This window comes from Mobula birostris, chromosome 2, assembly GCF_030028105.1.
Source record: "Mobula birostris isolate sMobBir1 chromosome 2, sMobBir1.hap1, whole genome shotgun sequence".
Classification (NCBI taxonomy): domain Eukaryota; kingdom Metazoa; phylum Chordata; class Chondrichthyes; order Myliobatiformes; family Myliobatidae; genus Mobula; species Mobula birostris.
Window position 1 is genome coordinate 224,917,702 of NC_092371.1, and position 25,277 is coordinate 224,942,978.

Sequence of the window (25,277 nt, forward strand, 5' to 3'; positions counted from 1 at the left end):
AACATATATTCATTGACTTGTGAGAATAAAATCAGGCCTATGAGGTGTTATGTAGTTAAACTATTTTTTCCAGTATGAATAAAAGTTAACAGATGTTGTTATCTTCTCCATTTTTTTAAATGTTCATTGTAATTTCCATCCATAAATTTAAAGTTGGGCTCTCCCGTTATAACCATTTCCTGGTAAGGGTCTTTTTACCAGCCAGCAGCAGTACATTCATTAAATATTTATCCCTTTTCATAGAAACAAAAACGTAGAAAATAGGTGCAAGAGTAGGCCATTTGGTCCTTCGAGCCTGCACCGCCATTCAGTATGATCATGGCTGATCATCCAACTCAGAACCCTGTACCTGCCTTCTCTCCATACCCCCTGATCCCATTAACCACAAGGGCCATATCTAACTCCCTCTTAAAGATAGCCAACGAACTGGCCTCAACTGTTTCCTGTGGCAGGGAATTCCACAGATTCACCACTCCCTGCGTGAAGAAGTTTTTCCTCATCTTGTGCCTAAAAGGCTTCCCCTTTATCCTTAAACTGTGACCCTTCGGTCTGGACTTCCCCAGCTTCAGGAATAATCTTCCTGCATCTAGCCTGTCCAATCCCTTTAGAATTTTATACGTTTCAATAAGATCCCCCCTCAATCTTCTAAATTCCAGCGATTATAAGCTTAGTCGATCCAGTCTTTCTTCATATGAAAGTCCTGCCATCCCAGGAATCAATCTGGTGAACCTTCTTTGTAGCCCCTCTATGGAAAGAATGTCTTTCCTCAGATTAGGGAACCAAAACTGCACACAATACTCCAGGTGTGGTCTCACTAAGGCCTTGTAGAACTGCAGTAGTACCTCCCTGCTCCTGTACGCGAATCCTCTTGCTATGAATGCCAGCATACCATTCACTTATTTCACTGCCTGCTGTACCTGCATGCCCACTTTCAATGACTGGTGTACCATTCTTGAGGTATATACCCAAAATACATGGTCTTACTCTCTAAGGGTTTTTCACATTTAAAGATGTCTTGTAGGGCATTATGTATCCCACTCCAATATTCTTTGATAATGGGGCATTCCTAGAAAATATGATAATTGTTTGCATTTTGATTTCCACAATTTCTCCAGCAGACAGGGCGGTTACTATCATAATGGGATTTCTGAGAGGGTGTAATAAAATATCTTTTTCAAGTTTTTCCACCCGAACTCCCTCCATTTCTGTGAACTGGTACACTTCCATTGATACCTCCATATTATTGTCCAGTCTTCCTCAGATATTAATATCCCTCCTTTCTTCTCCCATTTTGTTTTAATGTATGAAGTCGAATGTGTTTTAAGATTTCGCAAACCCTTATACACTCTTGAAATTATTCTACTACCGTTCTCCAAATTATATGCTTTTCTAAATAGCTCTATCAGACATGTACTTGCCTTGGTTACATTTTTAACTGTCCTATTAACATACTGTCGCATCTGTAAATACCGGTGAAAGTCTTGTTTTTCTAATAAGTGTTTCTCTTTGAGCAATTCAAAACTGAACAGTGTTCCTTCTTTCATTATGTTGCAAATAGCTGTTATCTGATTTTTCCTTTTAAAAGTTAATTAACTTTAAAAATACATTTTAAGCCTGGAAATGAAGTGTTTTGCCAAGTTGTTCAATAAACAAAAACAAAATCAAAAAGAATAAGACAATGTGAATGAATTTAATGACATTTGATTTTTAAAACATCATCATTGAAGTCCAAAATGCTCACTGAAAGTATAGGTTTTGCATCACACATCGAAAGTGCTCTTCCTACTCTCAACGAAAGGCATTGGAACTTTTGTAATCCATGCTAATTAATCAAATAAAATGGTTACATGAATAGATAACCGTTGCCAATTTAGTAATTTTCATTTTAAAATTAACTTCTGTTTCTGGGAAAAAAAACTTATGACTGTCAGTGAATACAAGGTGAACTTCAGTTTGAAGACACTGTTTTGCATTATGATTTTTAAATGTTGCCTGTGGCACCAGAGTGTGTTAAGCTACTTCATACTTTCCTTTGTAATGAAAAATAAAATTTTACTTTCCTGCAGTTCATAAGAATGTAATTTATAAAATCAGAAATAAAGCAGGAAGCAGAAGATTTACTAGGATGTTGCCCGGTCTTCAGGAGTTGAGTTACAGGGAAAGATTGAACAGGTTAGGACTTTATTCTTTGGAGCATAAAAGAATGAGGGGAGATTTGATAGAGGTTTACAAAACTATGAAGGATTTAGACAGAGTAAATGCGAGTAAGCTCTTTCTACTTAGATTAGGAGAGATAAATACGAGAGGACATGGCTTTAGGGTGAGAGGGGGAAAGATTTAGGGGGAACTTCTTCACTCAGAGAGTGGTGGCACTGTGGAACCAGCTGCCATCTGACATGGTAAATGCGGGCTCACTCTTAAGTTTTAAGAATAAATGGGATAGATACATGGATGGGAGAGGTCTGGAGGGTTAGGAGTGAGTGTAGGTCAATGGGACTAGCGGAATAAAGTTTCGGCACAGACTAGAAGGGCCGAATGGCCTGTTTTCTGTGCTGTAGTGTTATATGGTTCTATGTTGTATGTATTTAATTTATGCACTTTTGCAAGAGAATAAAGCTTTGTAATTACCCACCATGAACTTTATTTTACTGTATTCATTTCCAAACAATTTCCCTTAATTTTTGAAGAAAAATGTTCTGGTAAACTATGGTAACTTATTTTTAGGAAACAGAGATCTATGATGTATCCTGATTCCAAAAATGACCAGTGCTTAACATTGAGGAAAGCATTGAACCAAAGTTAATTTTCCCAAGGGGAGGAAGTTCCAAGTTATATACCCAAGCAGCTGCTTTTTGATAAATGATTGTACAAATTACTTTCTCTACTTTCCCTGGAGAATGTGTAAGCTTGCCCACAAAATTAGAAATCCCTACTTTTATCCCTACTTCAGGTAGATTCACTGTTATTTATATTTTATAACTTTCTAAGGAGCTTTAAATTTTCAGCTTTATTTCAAAGGTACTTGGGATGTATTTTCCTGAATGAAGTTGAATTCTCTTTTTTTTGTTTAAAACATTCCAACAGCTCCGACTCTGCCTGACTATGAAGATGCAATTCTTAATGAAACAGCAACCACAATTACTGTCTTGCTGAAACCAGCACAGGCTAAAGGTGCTCCAATCAGGTACAATTTCTGTGTAGCAAACCATTCATCAGATAAGAAGGCTGGTCACTGTTGATAAAGATCTTTTGTTTCGGGGAATATTCATTTGACATTGATATCAGGGGATTTTCTTGCTCTGTTAGGCAAAGTCTATGAAGTAGACCCATAGTTAATGAGAGAGTTCTCTTCAGGGATTTTGCAAATTCAAGTCCCTAATGCTCCATATGTCTGTTCTATTTATGTTACTTTATGCTACTACCAGAATTTTATTTTAATTCCATCATATATTTAATGAAAGAATAAATAAGAACATTTTGAACTGATTTTGCGGTGAACTATAGTTACCCAAAATATCAAGTCAGTATTCACGCTCGAGATTTCATGCAAATTATTGGAGATTTGGAAGGACGTTTAAAAGAAAATGGAGAAAAATGTTTTTGAATTTGAACCAAATGACCTTATCCAGCACAAGAGCCCCTATTACATTTTGTCTGGCACGTCTGTGTAATTTACTCTCATATTCTTTGTAACATTAATTTTGAATGACATTTGCTTGTCATCTTAATGAGGAGTAATTTGTTAAGCAGTTTTTTTTCAAGCAGCTGTTAAAGCGATCTGAATACTCCACTTGCTACTCCACTTACTGAACCCTTCTTCATTCGTGGCTTCTTGTTCATTTACTTTGCTGGTGTCAAATTTATACCATAATATTTTTTAAAAATCTAAATTATTAGCATTTTAGTAGCCTGAACTTTGTGTAAGGATGGCAGCAATATAACCATTTGTCCATGAAGCTGGCATCAACTGAGGGATTTATGTGTGTGTGTGTATATATATATTTAAATGTGCAAATCTCAGATGTATATTTCTTTGATTTGATATCTCTGTGCAGGCTATATGCTATTTGCAACTGCCTTTCTAACAATGAAGAAAAATTATCTCAGTTTGGACATCTTATGAACTAATCCTTGAAAAAGTAATATCTTAGTGTGCCAGATCATCGTTATTATTTAGCAGACTGATTGCCCCAAAAAAGCTAATTTAATGTTGCATGTATTATAAGTTTTTTACTGAAGTATTTCGATATACAGGGGAGTTTTTTTCAACTTTACATTGAATCTTGGTGTTGATGCAACTCATGATTTAGCACTCTGGAAATGCACATGACGCACAGTATGGATTGGCAACAGCATCTCTTTCACAATCACCATCAGCACAGGTGTATCACAGGGCAGTGTGTTTAGACCCCTGCTCTACGCACTTTGTATTTATGTTTAAAAATGCAAACACGAGGAAATCTGCAGATGCGGGAATTTCAAGCAACGTACATAAAAGTTGCTGGTGAACGCAGCAGGCCAGGCGGCATCTATAGGAAGAGGTACAGTCAACGTTTCGGGCCGAGACCCTTCGTCAGGACTCTTTTAAAGAGATCCAGAGCAGGCAGAAGACCAGAGCGGGGTGTCCATGAAGAGGAGGAGGGTTGAGGACGGGAGAAGGGGTCATTGGTGGGGGTGGGAGAGTCCTTGCCGAAGAAGTAGGCCCGAAGACGGAGCTGGCGGAAGAAGAGTTCAGCATCATGGCGCACGTGGAACTTGCTGAGGTGTGGGAAAAGGGGGACAGAGGTGAGGCCCTTACTGAGGTCAGAGCGCTTTGCCTCAGACAATTGAAGGTCGGAGGGGATGGAAAAGACCCGGCACGGATGAGATGTGGGATCGGGGGGGGGGGGGAGGGGGAGGGAGGCTGGTGGTGTCAGTGGAGAGGGGAGGGTTGGGGTGAGAGGAAGATGGAGCCTCTGAGGGCCCAGGAGCAGATGATGGAATGTGAGGGAAACGACGACTGTACCTTTTCCTATAGATGCTGCCTGGCCTGCTGCGTTCACCAACAATTTTTATATTGGTTTTGTGGGAGAAGCTAGAGAGTGGTAATCAATGGTTGCCCCTTTGGTGGGAGGCCTGTGACTTATGGAGGGCCACAGGGATCAGTGCTGGGTCCGTTGTTGTTTGTCATCTATATCAACAATTTGGATGATAATGTAATAAACTGGATCAGCAAATTTGCAGATGACACCAAGATTGGAGGTGTTGTGGACAATGAGTAAGACTGTCATGGCTTGCAGCAGGATCTGGATCAGCTGAAAAAATGGGCTAAAGAGTGGCAGATGGAATTTAATGCAGACAAGTGCGAGGTGTCGCACTCTGGGAGGATCAACCAGGGTAGGTCTTACATAGTGAACGGTAGGGCACTCAAGAGTGTGGTAGAACAAAGGGATCTGGGAATACTGGTCCATAACTTATTAAAAGTGGCGTCACAGGTAGATGGGGTTGTAAAGAAAGCTTTTGACACATTGGCCAAAATATTGAGTACAGGACGTGGGATGTTATGTCGAAGTTGTATAAGAGATTGGTGAGGCCTAATTTGGAGTATTGTGTGCAGTTTTGGTCACCTACCTACAGGAAAGATGTAAATAAGGTTGAAAGAGAACAGAGAAAATATATAAGGATGTTGTCTGGTCTGGAGGACCTAAGTGATATGGAAAGATTGGTTGGGTTAGGACTTCATTCCTCTGAACACAGAAGACTGAGGGAAGATTTAACAGAGGTATACAAATTTATGAGAGGTATAGCTAGAATAAATGTAAGCAGGCTTTTTCACTAGAGGTCATGGGTTAAGGCTGAAAGGTGAAAAGTTTAAAGGGAATGTGGGAAACCTTCACTTGAAGGGTCATGAGAGTGTGGGACAAGCTGCCAGCACAAGTGGTGCAACTGAGCTCGATTTCAATGTTTTGGAGAAATTTGGATAGGTACATGGACAGTAAGGGTATGGAGAGCTATGGCCCCAGTGCAGGTCAACAGGAGTAGGCAGTTTAAATGATTCAGCATGGACTAGATGGGCCAAAGGGACTCTTTCTGTGCTGTACTTTATTGTATATTTTTCCAGTGGAGAAAATGAATATCAAGGTAGTATATGGTAACATATAAATTGAAAATAAATTTACTCTAAGTTGTGAAAATAGGATAATGTATACTGAACAGAGAGAAAAGTTAGACATCAATATGCATTTGGAGAGATTAAGGGGTCATGGTAGAGTACTTACGGCAAAGGTGCTGAATCATTTCTTCAAAATGTTTACACTATCATGAAATGATTAATTGAAAGTTGATTTAGATCACTCTGGGGAAATCATCTGATTGCTAATTTCCATCATTTTATTAGAAGCCTTTAAATAATTACAGTTGCAAAACCCTGCAGTATTCATGATATAACAAAGTATTTCTGACATTAACTTATGTCAATAAATACTTTTCATTAATTCTCCTTGCACAGATTTAACTACAACAGTTTGTGATTTCCACTGATAATACTGTTTAAGATGGATATGTGTTTCACAAGTTGCTTCATAACATTCGCTGTCACATAGCACAGGCTGCTTACAGAAGTAATCTGAAGTTGCCATCTAACTAGAGACAGAATACACTTCGACACATACACAGCTCGTGACCTTGGCATTGCATCCAACTTTGCTTGGAGCTATCCAGATCTAAAATATACAGTAAGTGGCATATTGTTACATGGGGACAGATGGGCAGAAATCTGTCCAATCCTCTAAAATAGACCAGCTCACTGCTATATGGTTCTAAATGATGAACCAATCCAAGTTAGTAAAGCAGATGGTATATTGCCTGATGTAGCAAGAAAGAAAGTTAAAGTTCTTTGTCTCATTTTGATTGTAATCAGAACATGTTTGCAGGCCAAGTCGACTTCAAAAAATTCTGTTAAAGAGAACTGTTTTAACAAGCATTGAAGGGAACAAATCTCATTTCTTGGAGATACAAAAACCTGACATCTGGAGCATCAACAAGGTGCTGGAAGTTGTCAGTGTGTCAGGCAGCTCTCTAGAAGATAATGGACAGTCAGTGGGCAGCATTTGCAGTTTCTTGCATCTTTTTTACTCCACTGCAAGTTATCTTCAAGGTATGACCACTTCAGAGACATTTACTTCCTCTCAGAATCTAGATGTAGGATCTTGATCTGAAACAGTCACTGCCCATTTCTCTACACGTGCTGCTTGACCTGCTGAATTGTTCCAGCAGCTCATTATCCAACATTTCTCCTTCATGATGGATTAGTTATGGATTTTTGCAAGTCTGCACTGCCCCCTTTAAGTCAACTGAATATGGTCATGCTATAGACTCTGGTGAAAGGTTAGGTTTAAATTCATCCTTGACTTCTCTTTCCTTCTGAAGTAGGAAGATCCTCCTGCAGTAAGCATGACCTCAGTTGTCATTTGGGAAGCAACACTAACATAACATTGTGTAGAAAATGATAGCGTTCCATCTGTTATTCCCTCCTTTTTACATAGTGTTCCTCATTAACATAGTCCATGTACCCAGAGCTAGTTTCTTCATACAACCAGAGATATATGGCTTCATTTCTCTACCAATGTCTTTCAGTGCTACGTTCATCTCTATCTTCTCATATCGATTCTTGAACCTCACTAATGAGTCACAAGAAGACCAAATTCATTTTCATTCACCTGTTGCTAAAATCTCAGTTGGTTACAGTCTTGGTCTCCGTCATGATCTGCTAGTTGACTGTACCAAGCTGAATTTAACCTCAATCCTATTCATTGCTCACACTACTTTAGACTGTCTTCACCCTTAACTTGCCTATAATGCAACACTTCAATTTTCTTTCTTCCTGATTCCTCAAGTGATTTTCTTAATGTAGTCTATCCATGTGCAATTACAGCGGGTTGAGAACTTTATCAAACAAACTGTATGTTACTCCCACATTAATACTACCCTAATCCTTCACTAGCTATTTTTTCACTCTGCATACTGATTCGCATTCTTATCATTATTTGCACATTTTTCTGTGAGGTTACCTTGCCTCATATATGCTAGTCCATGCTCAATTATGCTCCTGTATGGATGCTATAAATCCCTCCTTTTTGTTGCTGCACTGTTAGTGGTTATATTCTTCAATTACTTTACCAAAACTTTCAACTCTGTCTCTAAATCTCATCGCTGCTTGCAAATTCCTTCTCAAAATCTATTCCCACCGCAATATACGAGTTACTTCATATGAAAATTTTTATCATGTTGAAACCACTCCATAAATGCAGTATGCTTAAATCTCCTTTCCTCATTTATCTGGCTTGATGTCTCCAGCTAAGAAAGTGGATGGCTTAACCCGCTAATGTGCCAGAATGCAGTAATGAGGCAGGTATTGATCTTCCATTGAAGACACTGCATTCTTCACATTTGGTGTACTTTATTTTGTGTACTCAGAAATGTAAATAGATTAATTCATAATTTGTGGCATTGCATGTGACACTGAGGGTACTGCAGGCCTTTATTTGTTGAGATTCAAATGATTTTTTTCACTTTCATGGTCACATAAAATTGATGCCCTGGCATCATAATGAGTGCGCTCTTCCACTTAAAAACCAGCAGATGTACTCAGATTCGCTGATTTTTAACTCAAGAGATCAGGATTATACAGTAGATTAGAGAATGAAGTCCAGTCTTTTTCTTCACCTTATCTTTAGTCATCAATGCTGCATTGATGGATTCCTCAAGGAGACCGTGCAGCAGGAAGATTTCCTCTCATTGCTCACTCTTGGGCTGGGAAATCTGCCCATAGAGCAGCCTATGCCAACAGACCCATTTAAATCAAGACAGAAGGGAGGTGGAGAGAACAGTAATTAAAAGTTAATTTTCTTTTATTTGGTTTAATTGAGTTGAGTTAATTGTGTGAACATGTTTTGTTGCTTTAACTTTTTGACATCCTAAATTTAATTATTTCCTCTTTCTTTTATTATTTGAGTTTTGGATTATTGGTCTGTGTCATTCATTTTAAGCCTTATACAGCTAGCAAACGCGAGGGTGGGGCTTTACCCATTATTGAGATAACCAGAGGCAGACCAAGCCCCTCACATTCAACCACCAGGTGAAGAAGTCTTCCCTCTTCATCTGTCCACTGCAGCAGCCATACTGTTCACTCAGCATGTTGCTCAAGTGTGTGTGGGTTGAAGTCAGGTGCCTCTGGAAAGTCAGCCAAAACCTCTGAAAAGGAGGTTGTTCTGATCGAAATTTATGAGGAATATCTGACGAGACCGAGAGTTCAGCCAGTTCTCTGCATCAGGTCACCAAGTTTTCAGCTGCTGCTTTGGAAACATTGGGTAAAAAGTTCAAAGTAAATTCATTATGTCCACCATATACAACCCTGAGATTCATTTTCTTATAAGTATTCTCAATGAATCTATAATAGAATAATAATCATAATATGATCAATGAAAGAATGTACCAACTTGGACATTCAAACAGTGCGCAAAGGACAACTGTGCAAGTGCAAAAAGAAGGAAATAATAATAATAAATAAATAAATATACAATACATATTGAGGACATGAGATGAAGAGTTCTTGAAAGTGAGTCCATTGATTGTGGGAACATTTCAATGATGTGGCAAGTGAAGTTACCCACTTTGGTTCAAGAACCTAATGGTTAAGGGGTAAGTGAGTATGAGTCCTGAGACTCCTGTACCAGCTTCCTGATGACAGCAGTGAGAAGAGTGCATGACCTGGGTGGTGGGGATTCTTGATGATTGATGCTGCTTTCCTGTGACAACACTTCGAGTAGGTAAACTCAGTGATGGGAAGGGCTTTACCCGTGATGGACTGGGCCACAGAAAGAAAAATGAAGACAATGACTGCTCACTCTTCCTCCGTAATACTAGCAAGCAACTTCTTTGACATACATAAGTGGGAAGAGGTCACATTAGGACATCTTTAATAAGAGATGTAGAATGTAGTGGTAATTCTGGAAAAGATTCCTTAACTTTATCAGAGTTGCCAAGAACTCTGAATATTCCATCTGCCCTGCCCTCTCATTTGTCTTTCATAGTCCACTTTTGTATATTTGCTTCTCATCTGCTTGGATCACATTTGCTGCCTTACCTTCCTTAAAGTTCATACATGACTCTGGCAGCTGCATCATCAGTCAGGATAAGCATATTTCATAAACGTCATACCTGACTGTCACAAGCAGATTCCTTCCCTGCAGGGAGAGATGTGCACAACATCCTCCAAGAAACTTCTATTGGTAGAAGTTGCATCATCCTGCACTTCATAGAGCATAGCATGGAACAGGCCCTTCGGCCCATAATGTTGTGCTGGACCAACTAAATTAGTAATCAAATGACAGAAAGAAAAATGAAGACAGTGGCTAAACTAATCTTTTCTGCCTACACAGTGTCCATATCATTTCATTTCTCTCACATTAATATCCGCATCCAAACATCTCTCACTTAAAAGTGACTAATCTATCTGCCTCTACAACCTCCCCCGGCAGTGCATTCCTCAATGTAAAAAAGCATGCCTCTCACATCCCCTTTGAACTTACCGCCTCTCATCTTCAATGTATACCCTCTGGTACTGGACATTTCAATTCTGGAAGTAAGATATTCCCTGTCTACTCTTATCTATGCCTCTCAGAATCTTATAATCCTCTTTAAGATCTCCCCTCAGTCTCCACCACTCCAGAAAAAACAGCCCAGGTTTGTCCAACCTCTCTCCCTCATGAATATACTAATCATTACTGACAGGGCAAGAATTGTGCCCACTGGAAGCGACCCTGCTGAAGATGCAAGAGCTTTCTCCCACATCTTTTTGTTTTGCATTTTTAACTTCCCTGCTGCTACTCTTCTGGGTGGCAGGGTGGAGACACGTCTCTACCGAAGGAGATGTAAGGCACTCCTTCCCTCAGCTAGCCTGCAGGTTGCCCTTGGGCAAGGTGTAGTACCTGCTTAGCCCCCCCCCCCCCCCCCCCAGGATATCAGGATGATGTGAAGCCATGGGAGCAGGTGGTGGATGGTCGTATGAGCAGCTGGTTCATATCACAAGTCCTGGTTATACGATCACTGACACCAGGCAGACAATCTCTGAAGAGCATTGATAATGGCTGGGGTTACTCATCTTGTCAAGACACTGCACAGAAGAAGGCAATTCTGTGGAAAAATTTGCCAAGAACAATCATGGTCATGAGACCATGATCGCCTGCATCATATAAGACAGCACATAATGATGATGAGGATTGCTGCCACTTTTCAGCAGCCACCTCTTCCCCTGCTCTTTTCAGAGTGGAAAAAGTAATGCCGCTCTAGTGTCATATTTCATCAAAATGTGATGAAATTCATATTGTTTATGTTACCTTTTTGTAAATGTACTCCATCTAAAGCTAACCTTGAAGGAGAATACAAGAGCACAACTACTGGAAAGTAGACAACTGGCTTCCTATCAGGCATCAGCTGTACTGAGGGATTGGATAGCATAGGTACCTGATGACCGGAAGGTGAGATCATTTACGTCCTTTTCTGTTGAGGTCTCTTTTGCAGATTCCAGTAAGCCTTTGCAAGAAAATTGTCATGCATTTAAAAGACCGGTGACTAGTTCAGGTCATCAGTCCATCTCCAACTTGGTTCAGTGGTTCAATTTAATTTCAGAGAATGTATGCAGAATACAACCTGAAATCCTTACTGTCGAAGCAAAATGACTTTAAGAGACCAGACTTCAAGTGACAATAGCTTTATTCAACTTGATATCATGGAGCGCCTGCAGAAATGTGTAGCACTCTCAGTTGTAGACCGATTTTGGCATATATTTGTACTTCTAAACAGGCAAATATAGGTGACTACTGGCATGCAAGGTACTCTGTTACACAATCAGTGGTGCTAGAAAGTTTATGAACTCCATATAATTTTCTCTCTTTCTGCATAAAAATGACCTAAAATGTGATCAGATTTTCACATTAGTCCTGCAACTAGAGAAAGAGAACCAAATTAAATAAATAGCCCAAAAAACTTTATAATTGTTAATTTATTTATTGAGAAAAGTTATCCAATATTACATATATTGGACTGTGGTTAAGAAGGCATACGGTGTATTGACCTTTATTAATCATGGAATTCAATTTAGGAGCCGGGAGGTAATGTTGCAGCTATATAGGACTCTGGGCAGACCCCACTTGGAGTATTGTGCTCAGTTCTGGTCGCCTCACTACAGGAAGAATGTGGAAGCCATAGAAAGAATGCAGAGGAGACTTACAAGGATGTTGCCTGGATTGAGGAGCATGCCTTATGAAAACAGGTTGAGTGAACTCGGCCTTTTCTCCTTGGAGCGACGCAGGATGAGAGGTGACCTGCTAGAAGTGTATAAGATGATGAGAGGCATTGATTATGCGGATAGTCAGAGGCTTTTTCCCAGGTCTGAAATGGTTGCCACAAGAGAAAACAGGTTTCAGGTGCTGGGGAGTAGGTACAGAGGAGATGTCAGGGATAAGTTTTTTACTCAGTGAGTGGTGAATGTGTGGAATGGGCTGCCGGCAACGGTGGTGGAGGCTGATATGATAGGGTTTTTTAAGAGACTTTTGGATAGGTACATGGAGCTTGGAAAAATAGAGGGCTATGGGTAAGCCTAGTAATTTCTAAGGTAGGGACATGTTCGGCACAACTTTGTGGGCCAAAGGGCCTGTATTGTACTGTAAGTTTTCTATGTTTCTATATATAGTTGTTGGAAAAAGTGTATGAAAGTCGGGAGTGATGCCTTCTACAAAGGCTATTTGGAGTCAGGTGTTCCAGTTAATGCCATGAGATTGGAGGTGTGGGTTGTATAGGTGCCCTGCCCCTATAATAAAAAAAAAGTCTGGTTACTTGACAGAGTTTGCTTTTCTCAAGCAAGATCTGTTTATGTACAATATGCCTTGATCAAAACAACTTTCAGGGAACTTTAGAAGAAGAATTGTAGAGAATCATGAAGCTAGAAGAGGCTACAAAATCATTCCTAAAGACCCGAGTGTCTATTAGAAAATGTGTACAAATGGTGGAAACTCGGTACTACTGCTACTCTTCTTAGGAATGGGCATCCTGCAAAGATCACACCAAGAGCACGGTGTGCAATGCTGAAGGAGGTGAAAAAGAACCCAAGGGTAACAGCAAAAAGACCCCTAGAGCTTGCTAAAATCTCTGTTCGTGTGTCCCGCTACAAGAAAAACACCGAACAAGAATGGTGTTCATGAAAAGACACCATGGAGGAAACCACTGCTCTTCAAAAAACATTGTTGCACAGCTCAAGTTTACAAAAGGCCACCTGGATATTCTACAGTGTTTCTGGGACAAGGTTCTATGGATAGATGAGACAAAAGTTGAACTTTTTGGCAGAAGTGCCCATTGGTGGAAAAAGGGCACCACATACCAACACCAAAACCTCATCCCAACTGTGAAGCATGGTGGAAGGAGCATTATGGTTTGGGGCTACTGTGCTGCCTCAGGGCCTGAACAGCTTGCAATCGTTGAGGGGACAATGAATTCAAAATTGTATCAAGACGTTTTACAGGAGAATGTCAGGGAAGCAGCTTGTCACCTGAAGCTTAATAGAAGTTGGATAATGCAACCAGACAATGATCTGAAAGGTAAGAGTAAATCAACAACAAAATGGTTTACAAGGAAGAAAAATTGTGTTTTGGAATGGCTGAGTCAAAGTCCTGACCTTAATCCTGTAGAAATGTTGTGGAAGAACCTGAAGCAAGCAGTCCATGCAAGGAAGCCCACTGACATGCCAGAGTTGAAGCAGTTTTGTAAGGAGGAAGGCCTAAAATTCTTCCAAGCAGGTGTGCAGGACTGATCAACAGTTACTGGAAACATTTGGTTGAAGTTATTGCTGTACAGGGAGATCACACCAGTTACTGAAAACAAAGCAGCGCACACAAAATGCTAGAGGAACTCCACAGGCCAGGCAGCTTCTATGGGAAAAAGTGCAGTCGACATTTCGGGACGAAACCCTTCAGCAGAACCTAGATGCTGCCTGGCCTGCTGAGTTCCTCGAGTGTTTTGTGTGTGTGTTGCTTGGATTTCCAGCATCTGCAGATTTTCTCTTGTTTGTTTTGCTGAAAACAAAGATCCACATACTTTTTCCAACAAATACATGTGAAGTTGGATAATATCTCTCAATAAATAAATGTACAAGTATACTTTTTTGTATTGTTTATTTAATTGGGTTCTTTTTATCTGGCTTCAGGACCTTTGTGAAGATCTGATTGCATTTTAGGTCATATTTATGCAGTGATAGACAAAATTCTATAGTGTTCACAAACTTTCTAATACCACTGTACACAACCAGGAGCAAATGGGTGCATTCAGAGCACAAGGCATTTTTAATCATAGAACGGACAGTAATTAAGTCATATGTTCCCCTTTTCTGCACTCAGTGCCGCATCCTGATTATGAAAGGCTGTTCGCTGTAGGTCTAAACTTAGGACATTGGGTCACAAAAGTTCATTAGGTTACAAAGTTTAAATAGAAAATGGCACATTAGCTATTTAGTTCATTAATCCTTTTAATGACCCCTCCTCCACAATTACTCTTCGCAGTCATCCACAAAGCAGGAAAATCCCCCAAAGTATAAATGACAGAAACAGATTAGAGCCCCAAAGCCCTCCCTCCCCCCTCCCACGCACAAGCAGCAGCAAAATCAACAAACCTCGCCCCTTGCTTCAGCCAAAGCATCAAACCCCACCACCCACCATGCAAGCAATAGAGTCTTTCAAAAACCACTGTCCATCCCAACACTTCGACATCTCAGAGAGGTTCCTTCTGTCACTTGCAAGGGAGAGAGAGATATTGCTCCTGCAACAGATGAGAGGGAATAACATCAGCTCGCGGTTTTGATGTTGCAATCTGCAGTGTCGCTTATTCGAGATCTCCAACTCGAGGACCAGCAGACTCTCACTCACCATCAAGAGAGAAAAACAGAGAGATTTCTTGAGCGTAGGAGCCTTCTTTCGACAGCAGCATGCACTGCTGTCCTGATCTTTAATCTCCCACGACGATTCCGTCAGCAACATCGGTGAGGAATCGGTTCGTTCACAGGGATGCACCCCAAAGGCACATGCCATACAAGGCATACCTGGAAATACAAAAATGCCAGGCTGCTCTTTGTGTTCTGAGAGTGAGAACCCACCGCCATGAAGAATAAAAACACGAAAAAATCTGCAGATGCTGGAAATCCGAGCAACACACACAAAGTAAACAACAGGAATTCTGCAGATGCTGGAAATTCAAGCAACACACATCAAAGTTGCTGGTGAATGCAGCAGGCCGGGCAGCATCTCTAGGAAGAGGTACAGTCGACGTTTCAGGCCAAGACCCTTCGTCAGGACTAACTGAAGGAAGAGTGAGTAAGAGATTTGAAAGTTGGAGGGGGAGGGGGAGATCCAAAATGATAGGAGAAGATAGGAGGGGGAGGGATGGAGCCAAGAGCTGGACAGGTGATTGGCAAAGGGGATACGAGAGGATCATGGGACAGGAGGTTCGGGAAGAAAGACAAGGGCGGGGGGGGAAACCCAGAGGATGGACGAGGGGTATAGACAGAGGGAGAAAAAGGAGAGAGAGAGAAAGAATGTGTGTATAAAAATAAATAACAGATGGGGTACGAGGGGGAGGTGGGACATTAGCGGAAGTTAGAGAAGTCGATGTTCATGCCATCAGGTTGGAGGCTACCCAGACGGAATATAAGGTGTTGTTCCTCCAACCTGAGTGTGGCTTCATCTTTACAGTAGAGGAGGCCGTGGATAGACATGTCAGAATGGGAATGGGATGTGGAATTAAAATGTGTGGCCACTGGGAGATCCTGCTTTCTCTGGCGGACAGAGCGTAGGTGTTCAGCAAAGCGGTCTCCCAGTCTGCGTCGGGTCTCGCCAATATATAAAAGGCCACATCGGGAGCACCGGACGCAGTATATCACCCCAGCCAACTCACAGGTGAAGTGTTGCCTCACCTGGAAGGACTGTTTGGGGCCCTGAATGGTGGTAAGGGAGGAAGTGTAAGGGCATGTGTAGCACTTGTTCCACTTACAAACACAAACAAACACACACAAAGTGCTGGAGGAATGCAGCAGGCCAGGCAGCATCTATGGAAAAAAATAAACAGTTGAGGTTTCAAACCAAGACCCTTCATCACCTTGAGTTCCTCCAGCATTTTGTGTGTGTTTCCCGGGTAGAATCGTAGTTTGAGTGCAGCTGTAGATGACGGACTCTGACAGGACCCCAACCTCCTTGAAAAGGAAATAAAGAGACATGAGGAGAGAAGAAATTAAACTTTTGCAGATGAACCGGAAGAAGCCTCCCAGGTCTGCAAAAACCTTTGGTGCCATCTTTAGCTCAGTTAATGTACTGTGTGCAGCAAGTCTCACTCCTGTTGGGCTCTTGTGGATGCTACAAGGCCAGCCTGAGCACGTTGCCATGACGCATGCCAAGTGGCAGCACTGTACAGCTGGGCCCTCAAGGGTTAACAGTGGCTTCAGCTGGTCTACCTGTAGTGGCCACAGTCCTTGCTCATCGCTTTCCATAAAGTCTTCAATTAAAGGTGTACAAGAGACATGTTGCACAATAAATGAATTGTGACACAGCCAAGTAACTGGGAATAGACTTGTGTGATGCTCAACCTGGAGTCGCAACCAATAGTAGTAGAGACTGTTCAGAAAATACCAGATGGCAGTGGAAAGTAAGCGGTGTGGAAAATTTGCAGCTGTTCAAAGCCAGATATTTAGACAGCTGTCTTGTTGTGATTGAGTCTCCAAGTAGAAAGATCTTGGGGTGTTTCTTCTTGCTGGGAGAAACTTGGTGATTTCTCTAATATTAGTGCTAAGGTAGCACTGATCCCACCTGCTGTATTCTGGAAGGAGCTCGCTGCATGAAAGATCAAGTCACGGTGACTGAAACATTCACAACCAGACTCAGTCATGATGACATAGCTTTCTGAGGATCAAGTTTTGACTGCAGTAGGTGACGTGGCTTCTTCATAAAAAGGCAGCATCCCTTCCATTTTGGTTGGTTGGTTGTCCATCATGTCTGACAATGACAGGGAACCTGTATGGGAGAGTTTTTAAAAAGGAAAAGCATGGAACTGGGGCGTTTCCACTCCCTCAAACTCACAAGTCCAGATCCAGTGGTACAAACAAGCATCACAAACTGGGGTCTTCCTTGGTTGCAGTGGATGACCATGATGCCTTCTATGCCTTGTCGTGCCCTTTACTCTCCACAGGGTGTTGCAGAACCCCCTTTCTAGCCTTTGGATCTCACTGTAGATGTGAACTGCCTCGTCTGCCAGAGCTGGCTTTGTATGCTAGGACAGGCAAGTCCCCTTCTCACAAGAGTACAAGGCAGCCAGCTATCCTCACCTGGTTTTGCCTGCTTGTTGAAGCCTATGTACTGGATGCAAACAGCTGCTTGGAGCCACAGGTGAGAGGTGAATGTCCAGTGGGGACCAAGGGTGAATGAGCTGCCCCAGAATAGATACGACAAGCGCCTTCACCAGAGGTGCTAACCCTTCCCTGGACACTCCATATACCCCTTTAGTTACTCAATGAAAATTCATTGAGAGCAGGGCCACTGTTAATGTTGCCTTCAATATGATTCTCCTCTTTATTCTGTCAGCGGCTTATTCCCAACTTCCTCGCTGCTCCACTTTAACCTCCAGACCCAAAGGTACTTATGATGACCATAAATCAGGGTGGAAGAACAAAAATATAGTAATACGCCAATATAACAATACTCAGAAGTTCTTACCTTCTGAAAATGGGCCACAGATTACCCTGAAGTTAGCAGGTGGTGTCAAACAGCAAGCTAAATCAAACCTGGAAATAATGTTTGAATTCTTATAATATGGGAGTAGGCAGTTTAAATGGTTTCAGCATGGACTAGATGAGCCAAAGAGCCTGTTTGTGTGCTGTACGTTTCTATGACTCAAATACTTCATTGGAATCATTATCTGTGAGTGTGATTTTGTCAATTGATCACTTGGATCGGATAATTTTACATGGTTTCTACAACAAATATAGAACTTATATTTAAATGTTTTATTAAGCTATTTAAGTACTTCTGGTTTGTTCTTTGAGCCCTGTAGAACCTGAATATCAGTTTAGATATAAATATTATATAAAATATTCTCAAAATTTTCACCCATTCGTGACTATTGTGTGCTGTAAAATTCTACCCCTATTTTTACATAATTGCTTGGATGTTGCTGAGACATTCTTGCAATGAAGGAAGCAGAGATCAAAAAAATCACTGACTAGGTAGAAAAGAAAATTATATGTTGAGCATTGAAACCTCTGAAACAGTCTGTAAAGTGGTTCTCCACATAGCAGCAAGAATAAATTGTATCTTGGTTGTTTCTTAGTGGGTGACTCAAGGCCAGAATTGATGTTGGAACAGTTGTCTGCCTTTCTCCTTTTGATCACAGATAATGATTGCTCTCCAGAGACTAGAAGTGGGGAGAAGCCATTAGAGAAAGCAGCCTGTGTACTTCAACAAATCTAAGCATGTTTTGATTTGGCAACATATGAATCAAGCAATCCAAATTTTGCGATTGTAAATGTTGCAGAACTGATATTAAGTTCATGCTACCTAAAAATGTAATGACATAAAGAGTCCTTAAAATTATTCATTATTCATTCAGGTCAGTTCACCCAGTTTTGGCAGTTCCTGTTAAGTGCGGTAAATGTACTGAAGCAAACAGTATCACAGGATACCTATAAAATTGACTGAATACTTTAAAAATCCATAAAAATTAAAGTCTAAATTTGAACAATGTAGCATTCAAAGGATGTTTTTGGCTGCTATGTCACTAAGATTACTGAACTGTTAGATTAATTTATAACAAGTCGAATACTTAGATTTTATGACAAATTTCAAGCAATGAGAATAGTTTAATCAAAATTTAGATTCAATTTATTTATTATTGATGCTTAGCATAATTTTTACTGTGGAGTATTTGATAAATGAGTTGCCAATATCCAGTGAATGAATATCAATGCTGAATCAGCTCAATCTTTATGTTTAAACGTTTTCCTGCTTATGATCTCAGTCATAAATGTCGGATCTGCCCCAAGTGGTTTGAAGTCTCAGTTGAAATGATTTTAACATTACAATTATTTTGTAGGACAAAGTGACTTTTTCCCAACATGTATTGGGAGTCTAGGAAAGGACAAATTGGGTCTAGAATCTGAGAACAATGAAAGTTAGCAATAATATATGATGGAGTATCATTGGCTCTTATTAAATCAGCATCAGGAAGTCCAAACAAGTGAGTCAGAAGAAGCATCATTTAATCCAGGCAGGTGGTTCAGAGTATGTCTAACAACAGTAGCCAAAATGATATTAACAAAATGAGAGAATATTGAATTGATGCAAGAGCCTCACACAGCCATCCCAATGTGTCCTGCCTGAGACCTTTAATGGATTAAAAATGTATGCAAATCACAAAGGTATCCTGAATGGCAGAGCCCAAGATGATCAAGGGGATTGGATTTGTGGTAGAAGATGGCCTAAGATAGGGAAGATGAAAGCCTGTGGAAGAAACAAACAGGATTTTTTTTTAAGCTTGTTTTTTTTTCAATGCACCACCTTGTTCTTAATCCCACCGTTATCACCAAGTCCAAAAAAGTGAGACAGAGGAAGCATCATTCAATCCAGGACGGCGGTTCAGAAATGAAACCGAGTATGTCTAACTTGAATATTAACAGCAGTTGCACAAAATCACAGAGTTAGAGCAAGAGCCTCACACAGCTATCCCAAGTGTGATCTGAGCCCCTCTGCAAGTGCTTATCAGGAGACTTTTTTCAATGTTGTCAGTGACCTTGCTAGTACCACTTACTCAGGCAGTATATTCCAAGGGCTCACCACTGTCTGAGTTTACAGTACCTGTAAAACCTATCCAATGAGCCACAAGGATCTTTGATGCAGTAAAATAGCAGAACTGATGGGTGACTGAAATGGTAAGGTTTAGCTCTAAGTATTGGGATGGTGATGCTGAAACCAGTTTGTTGATTGTGGCTCCACCTAGTCACACAAACCTCAGCCAGATGCAGAGAGCCAGTTGCATTGCCCAGCTCTACCTTGGTGACTCAAAGGTCTCAGGTAACGTATTCCCCACAAGGCATTCATAATGTCTGACAGGGTAAAGCTGGGGTCGGAGCTTTGTCCCCTATTGAGTCCTGGCATGTGATCAGAGAGGTAAATTTCTCAGCACAGTTTTGGGACTAACTTATGTGGGAATGACTGAAAGCCAAATATTTCTTTAGGAATGGCTGACCACAGCCAGAACGATTTGGCCTACATCAGGGCATTGTTCAGCATCTGTCTGGCCGACAAACATGAGGAACAAAGTGTACGGTTAGGATTGCAAGTTAAAGGTAGAGATGCATTGTAGGCCTCGAGATGTTCATATCTGTTGTGTACATAGGTTCTTGCTGCCGTCAGTAAGAAGTTTGTACATTCTTCATATGCCCATGTGGGTTTCCTCCAGGTGCTCCCGTTTCCTCCCACAGTCCAAAGACATACCAGTTGGTAGGTTAATTGGTCATTGTAAATCATCCTGCGATGAGGCTGAGGTTAAATCAGTGGTTGCTGGGCAGCATGGCTCGAAGGGACCAGAAGGGCCTGTTATGCACTGTATCAGAATAAATAAATAGATTGTTGCCACTGGTGTAGACTTGAGCCCCTCTGCATTCAGTGTCATTAATATAACCTGGAAGACATAGTTCAGCTACCAATAGGCCAGATGAAGCAACCCTTTACTCAATCTTTCCATTCCAGAGACAAAAGAGCCTGCAGTTGACTGTCCTTCCACAGATTCTGCCTGACCTACTGAATTCTTCCAGTGCTTTTTTGTTGCTTCCATTATAGTAGCAGTGTTTGTTGCCCAATTGTACCAATGAAGGTGCAATTGGAAAGGGGAACGTAAATTGGTAGAAATTAAAATGGGGAAAGGACAGGGTTATGTGAAGTAAAATCAACCACAGGGGAATTGAACAGTAGGAAAGAAAGAAATCATTGCAACTATAGTAAAGAAGGGAAAGAATCAGTTGAATCAGAATCAGGTTTAATAGCACCAGAAACAACAGGAATTCTGCAGATGCTGGAAATTCAAGCAACATACATCAAAGTGGTTCCCCCCCCCCCCCATCTTTCTTCCCGGACCTCCTGTCCCATGATCCTCTCGTATCCCCTCTTTGACTATCACCTGTCCAGCTCTTGGCTCCATCCCTCCCTCTCCTGTCTTCTCCTATCATTTTGGATCTCCCCCTCCCCCTCCAACTTTCAAATCCCTTACTCACTCTTCCTTCAGTTAGTCCTGACGAAGGGTCTCGGCCTGAAACGTCGACTGCACCTCTTCCTACAGCTGCTGCCTGGCCTGCTTAATAGCACCGGCATATGTCGTGAAATTGTTTGCAGCACATTGCAATACATAATAATAAAACTGTGAATTATAGTAATAAATATATGTGCATTAAAAGTTGTGCAAAAAAAGTAGAGCAGTAGTAATCATGGGTTCAGTGTCCATTCAGAAATCTGATGGCAGAGGGGAAGATGCTGTTCCTGAATCATTGAGTGTGTGCCTTCAGGCTCCTGTACCTCCTCCCTGATGTTAGCAATGAGAATAGGACATGTCCTGGGTGATGGGAATTGTGATTGATTGATGCCACCTTTTTGAGGCATCACTCCTTGAAAATGTCCTGGATGCCAGGAAGGCTGTTGCCCATGATGGACGCTAGTTGTACAGTTGTTTATGGAGTTGGAAGTAGAAGAAAAATGCTTGCTTAGGTTCTGCAATAGGAACATTAGCTGCTTATATGAGTAATGTCAACATAAATTTAGGGGAATTGGAGTAAAACCAAGGTTTGAAGGTAGTGGTGGGGGGATAAGAATGACTCTTTGAATTTGGTGTAGTAAAAGGCAAGAGCCCATAGAATCAAATGGAAATGAAAAAGACAAGTTTAACAGGAGAAATGACCATCAAAGCTGAAGAAAGGAAAAGGGAGAGATGGTTGTCTTTCTTACTTTAACAACTCCACCCGTAAAGAGTACTAGAGCTTGGATTCCAGATTGCTGTTGTTGATTTTGGAGAACAGATGGTTTAGCTTTCTTGTTGAGATCATGGGTATATTCATTGCTAAAAATAAATTTCTTGACATTTACCGGTTTGTATAAATTTTGAGTGCAATTAAAAAATAATTAGAAGAAGAATAATGAAGAAATCCACCAGAAATGCTCTTCAAATTTTGACATTTAAGTTTCTTCTGTAGGTACAGTATAATGCAGGTGAAGGCATCTTGGCGATATCAACAAAACCTTGTTCTCTTCATCTGATTTTAATTGACATTTGTTTTTGTCATTTTCTTTAAGCCAGATAAATTTTTGCTGCTTTTTGTTCGTTGGCAGTATGTGTCAGTATGTCCATAAGACCATAAGATACAGGAGCAGAAGTAGACCATTCGGCCCATCGAGTCTGCTCCTCCGTTCAGTCATGGGCTGATCCAATTCTTCCAATCATCCCCACTCCCCTGCTTTCATCCCATATCCTTTGATGCCCTGGCTAATCAAGAACCTGTCTATCTCTGCCTTAAATACACCCAATGACTTGGCCCACCCTCTGACTAAAGTAATTTCTCCGCATCTCAGTTCTAAAAGGACGTCCTTCAATCCTGAAGTTGTGCCCTTTTGTCCTAGAATCCCCTACCATGGGATATAACTTTGCCGTATCTAATCTGTTCAGGCCTTTTGACGTTCTGAATATTTCTTTGAGATCCCCCCTCATTCCCCTGAACTCCAGAGAATACAGTCCAAGAGCTGCCTGACGTTTCTCATATGGTAACCCTCTCATTCCTGGAATCATTCTCGTGAATCTTCTCTGAAACCTCTCCAATGTCAGTATATCCTTTCTAAAATAAGGAGCCTAAAACTGCGCACAATACTTATAGAGCCTCAACATTACATCCCTGCTGTTATATTCTATACCTCTAGAAATGAATGCCAACATTGCATTCGCCTTTTTCACAACCAACTCAACCTGGAGGTTAATCTTTAGGATATCTTGCACAAGGGCTCCCAAGTCCTTTTGCATGTCACCATATATATATTTGTGTCTAAGTGTTTGTCGTTTATATTATACCATGATTAATATTTTAAACCATCACTTAAATATCAATGTGACTGTTTTGAGTGTAGGATGGAAAATGGTTCAGCAAGGACTAGATGGGCTGAAGGACCTGTTTCTGTGCTGTAATTTTCTATGACTCAACGACTCTAAAATGCAAAAATGATTCAATTATGGTAACATTGTATGCCTCATAATAAAAAGATGAAAGCAAATAATTTGGGGTATATGAGATACCTGTAGTTGATATTGGTATCAAGGTGGGAAAACTATTGCATATTACACCATTGATCTGTTGACAATTAGAAATTCCAGATCTGAAGTCTGTACAGAATTTACAAAACTCTGGTCCATGAGACCATTAGGACAAATAAACCATGAGCTGTGTTTCTTATGTTCCTGTTGAATTGCACATGGGGAGAAATATAGAAGCGCACAAATTTGGATAAGACCAAATTTATTATTTCAGAAATGCTGGAAATGTAGCAAGTTGGTCAGTATCTATGGAAGGAGAAACAAAGTTAATATGTGAAGTTAACATCTCTTCAACATAATTGGGAAAAAGATAAACTCATTTGGTCAGCACTAGGCAACTGTTGTTGCATGAATGAAGTCATGGAAAGAAGGTACTGGTAGATACAAAGCAGCGTTCTTATTCGGCAAAACAAGGTACAGCAGGCATCATATGGAGATGCTTCTGGTGGAAAGGTCTGGCTGATCGTACATGGTGCTCAATATTTTATGCGTTAAGCATCAAAGGACAGATCTATATTTACAATGTATCTTTGAAATTACCCACAGACTTTCATACCTCCCAATTTGCACCCACACCATAGATATACAAATGAATTTTAATCAGCATTGTCTGGTCTGGAATTTATGGCTTTTAGGAACCATTGATCAGCGCTGTACTCCAAATTAAATCCAGAATTTATACTCAGACCTGAAGACTGGTGACCAGAGTCATTTGCTCAAGATAAATGTGCTAAACCCAAAAATCACTAACAACAACAACATTTTATTATTTGTATTTAAAGTTCAAAGTTGGTATCAGCACTCTTCCACAGATCCTTTTCTACATAATGTTTAATTAAATGGAATTCTGTTTTTCATCCATCTTTACCAAAAGTTGATGTATTTGTTTCATTTGCGTGGCACAGTAGAGTAGTGATTGGTGAAACATTGCCTGTAAGGAATTTCTATGGTCCTCCTGTGACCATGTTGGTTTCCTCAGGGTGTTCTGGTTTCCTCCCAAAGACCTATGGGTTAGTAGGTTAATTGGTCACGTCGTGTCGGTGTAATTGGGTGGTTCAGGCTCATTGGGCCAGAAGGTCCTGTTACCGTGCTGTGTCACAATTTTTTTTTATTTGCTAGAACTGCCTAAAACAAGTTAAAGATTTGCAGATTTTGTTAGTTTGGGAGGTTGGTATGTTAAATGGCCACTGTAAATTGAACCTTATTGTGTCGATTAGTGGTAGAAGCTGGGTAAGTTGATGGGAAATGGGGAAGGGAATTAAATAGGGTGAGGGTAAGATGGGTTCTTGATGATTGACACAGACATGACAGGCCAAAGAGCCTGTATCTCTATGAATCTATAAACTGAAGAAATACTCACTTGTAAAGGGAACTTTATATCTTCTGTTTCATAGTGCCTACCAAGTTGTTGTCGAGCAAGTGAATTCCCAAAGATCTAAAAGGGAGGCAGGTGTGGCGGAGTGCTTCCGGATTCCAGTGACCTATCAGACTGCGACAGCTCGTGGATCACCGTACTACTATGCTGCAGAGATTCCGCCTAGTGGGATAGCTGAACAAACGCCCTTCACAGTAGGTGACAATAAAACCTATGATGGGTTTTGGAATCCTCCTTTGGCCCCCAGAAAAGGATATCACATACACTTTCAAGCTGTGAGCAGTGTTGAAAAGGTGAGTGTTATGCATTGTGATAAGAAGTTTGTACCCTGGCTCATTGTTCGCTAGAATTTCAAAGTGAATTTTGTACACGTGTACTCACTTGCTAGTAGTGATGAGCAGCTGATTGCATGATGAGGAAACTCTTGGAAGTGCTGTGGTAAACTGAAGCAAAATTCCACAAGACAAGAAAAAAAAACCATTCCAGGGCCGTA

The 25,277-nt window shown here is 40.8% G+C and overlaps 1 protein-coding gene across 6 annotated transcripts in view; it reads left to right on the forward strand.

The window, feature by feature from the left end:
• ptprk (protein tyrosine phosphatase receptor type K) overlaps window positions 1-25,277 on the forward strand; it is a 687,062-nt gene that overhangs the window by 535,351 nt on the left and 126,434 nt on the right. For all 6 annotated transcript variants that reach the window (XM_072251546.1, XM_072251545.1, XM_072251547.1 and 3 more), the window contains 2 exons: window positions 3,085-3,184; window positions 24,804-25,077. In XM_072251546.1, coding sequence (XP_072107647.1) covers window positions 3,085-3,184; window positions 24,804-25,077 — 374 coding nt within the window. The remainder of the gene's footprint in view (window positions 1-3,084; window positions 3,185-24,803; window positions 25,078-25,277) is intronic.